Raw genomic sequence first — 2,500 nt, forward strand, 5'->3', positions numbered from 1 at the left:
AGGTCAAGCTAGAGGTCAGAGTAGAGTTCCAAGGTCACATAGGGTTCCGTCCAAAATGGTACCCTATTCCCTATATACTGCACTACTTTAGACCAGGGCACATAGGTCTTCCTATTCCCTATATAGTGCACTACTTTAGACCAGGGCACATAGGTCTTCCTATTCCCTATATAGTGCACTACTTTAGACCAGGGCACATAGGTCTTCCTGTTCCCTATATAGTGCACTACTTTAGACCAGGGCACATAGGTCTTCCTGTTCCCTATATAGTGCACTACTTTAGACCAGGGCACATAGGTCTTCCTGTTCCCTATATAGTGCACTACTTTAGACCAGGGCACATAGGTCTTCCTATTCCCTATATAGTGCATTACTTTAGATCAGGGTACATAGATCTAGGGCAATTTGGGACAGAGCCTTAGTAAACTAGCCTTAGTAAACTAGCCTTAGTAAACCAGCCATGTAAATTATCCTTAGTAAACTAGCCATAGTAAATCAGCCTTAGTAAACTAGCCTTAGTAAACTAGCCATAGTAAACGAGCCTTAGTAAACTAGCCTTAGTAAACTAGCCATAGTAAACGAGCCTTAGTAAACTAGCCTTAGTAAACCAGCCTTAGTAAACCAGCCTTAGTAAACCAGCCTTAGTAAACCAGCCTTAGTAAACCAGCCTTAGTAAACTAGCCTTAGTAAACCAGCCTTAGTAAACCAGCCTTAGTAAACCAGCCTTAGTAAACTAGCCTTAGTAAACCAGCCTTAGTAAACTAGCCATAGTAAACTAGCCTTAGTAAACCAGCCTTAGTAAACCAGCCTTAGTAAACTAGCCTTAGTAAACCAGCCTTAGTAAACTAGCCTTAGTAAACTAGCCTTAGTAAACCAGCCTTAGTAAACCAGCCTTAGTAAACTAGCCTTAGTAAACTAGCCTTAGTAAACTAGCCTTAGTAAACCAGCCTTAGTAAACTAGCCTTAGTAAACCAGCCTTAGTAAACTAGCCTTAGTAAACTAGCCTTAGTAAACCAGTCTTAGTAAACCAGCCTTAGTAAACCAGCCATTAGTAAACCAGCCTCAGTAAACTAGCCTTAGTAAACCAGCCTTAGTAAACTAGCCTTAGTAAACCAGCCTTAGTAAACTTAGTAAACAATAACTTGTGTTTGTAGAGACCGATACAGGATGTATGGGTCTATAGTAGTGACTGAGATAGGGCTGTAGACTGATACAGGATGTATGGGTCTATAGTAGTGACTGAGATAGGACTGTAGACTGATACAGGATGTATGGGTCTATAGTAGTGACTGAGATAGGGCTGTAGACTGATATAGGATGTATGGGTCTATAGTAGTGACTGAGATAGGGCTGTAGACTGATACAGGATGTATGGGTCTATAGTAGTGACTGAGATAGGGCTGTAGACTGATACAGGATGTATGGGTCTATAGTAGTGACTGAGATAGGGCTGTAGACTGATATAGGATGTATGGGTCTATAGTAGTGACTGAGATAGGGCTGTAGACTGATATAGGATGTATGGGTCTATAGTAGTGACTGAGATAGGGCTGTAGACTGACATAGGATGTATGGGTCTATAGTAGTGACTGAGATAGGGCTGTAGACTCTGGAGAAAGGGACAACGGATGGAGTGGGATGGAAGGATGGAGAGATGGATGGATTAAGGTGTAGACTGTTTTACCATGGGTCCTGGTGGTCCTGTTACGCCTGGTGGTCCATTTAAACCTTGTTCCCCCTGAGAGAGAGAGAGAGAGAGAGAGACGGGGAGGGAGAGAGAAGAAGAGAAAGAGAGAGAGAGACAGACAGACAGACAGACAGACAGACAGACAGACATTGTTTTATTTTAACTGTATTGTCATTGATGAAGTTGGTCAGTTTTACATTCTCAGTATAAGTACATCTGGCACATGAGGTTGTGTGGTCATGAGTTGACAGGTCAGGGGTCAGGGTGTGTGTGTGTGTGTGCTCACCGCTGGGCCAGGGATCCCTCTGAGACCACTAGGACCTGGTTTACCAGAATGTCCCTGGGCTCCCACCGGTCCTGTCTTCCCCAGGAGACCCTCCAACCCTGGAGAGCCCTTCCCTCCTTTCATCCCTGCTTTCCCCTGCTTCCCTTCTTTACCCAGGTGACCCTAACGGGGAAATAGAGGAATATTTAAGATATTGACAATTACATATTAACTAACTAACACACAGTGACACTCTCTCTCTCTCTCTCACCCTGCGTCCCGGTGGTCCTGAGGGCCCGGGTTCCCCTGATGCTCCTGGTGGACCCTACAGAGAACAACGATGAAACCCCTCAAGTCATAGAAAACACCTGAAACGTCTGAACAACGAGACAGACAGATGCAGGGGACTCCAACAAACTCCAACTCTCTGGGAGTGGTTGGTCACAGATGGAACTGATTTAATGGATCTGTGTGGGTTGGAACGCTGTCTGAACCTGCACATATACACTTATACAGATGATATACCAGACATATGAAACACTCACTGA

At 44.3% G+C, this 2,500-nt stretch overlaps 1 protein-coding gene across 1 annotated transcript in view; it reads right to left on the minus strand.

Moving 5' to 3' along the window:
* Window positions 1-2,500, minus strand: part of LOC110510793 (collagen alpha-1(XI) chain) — an 87,386-nt gene that overhangs the window by 9,228 nt on the left and 75,658 nt on the right. Inside the window, exons 51-54 of the mRNA XM_036948801.1 lie at window positions 2,498-2,500; window positions 2,224-2,277; window positions 1,974-2,135; window positions 1,685-1,738 (exon numbers count right to left, since the gene is read on the minus strand). The exon at window positions 2,498-2,500 is cut by the window's right edge and continues 51 nt beyond it. Of these exons, the coding sequence (XP_036804696.1) occupies window positions 1,685-1,738; window positions 1,974-2,135; window positions 2,224-2,277; window positions 2,498-2,500 (273 nt within the window). The remainder of the gene's footprint in view (window positions 1-1,684; window positions 1,739-1,973; window positions 2,136-2,223; window positions 2,278-2,497) is intronic.

This window comes from Oncorhynchus mykiss, chromosome 17 (genome assembly GCF_013265735.2).
Source record: "Oncorhynchus mykiss isolate Arlee chromosome 17, USDA_OmykA_1.1, whole genome shotgun sequence".
Lineage (NCBI taxonomy): Eukaryota > Metazoa > Chordata > Actinopteri > Salmoniformes > Salmonidae > Oncorhynchus > Oncorhynchus mykiss.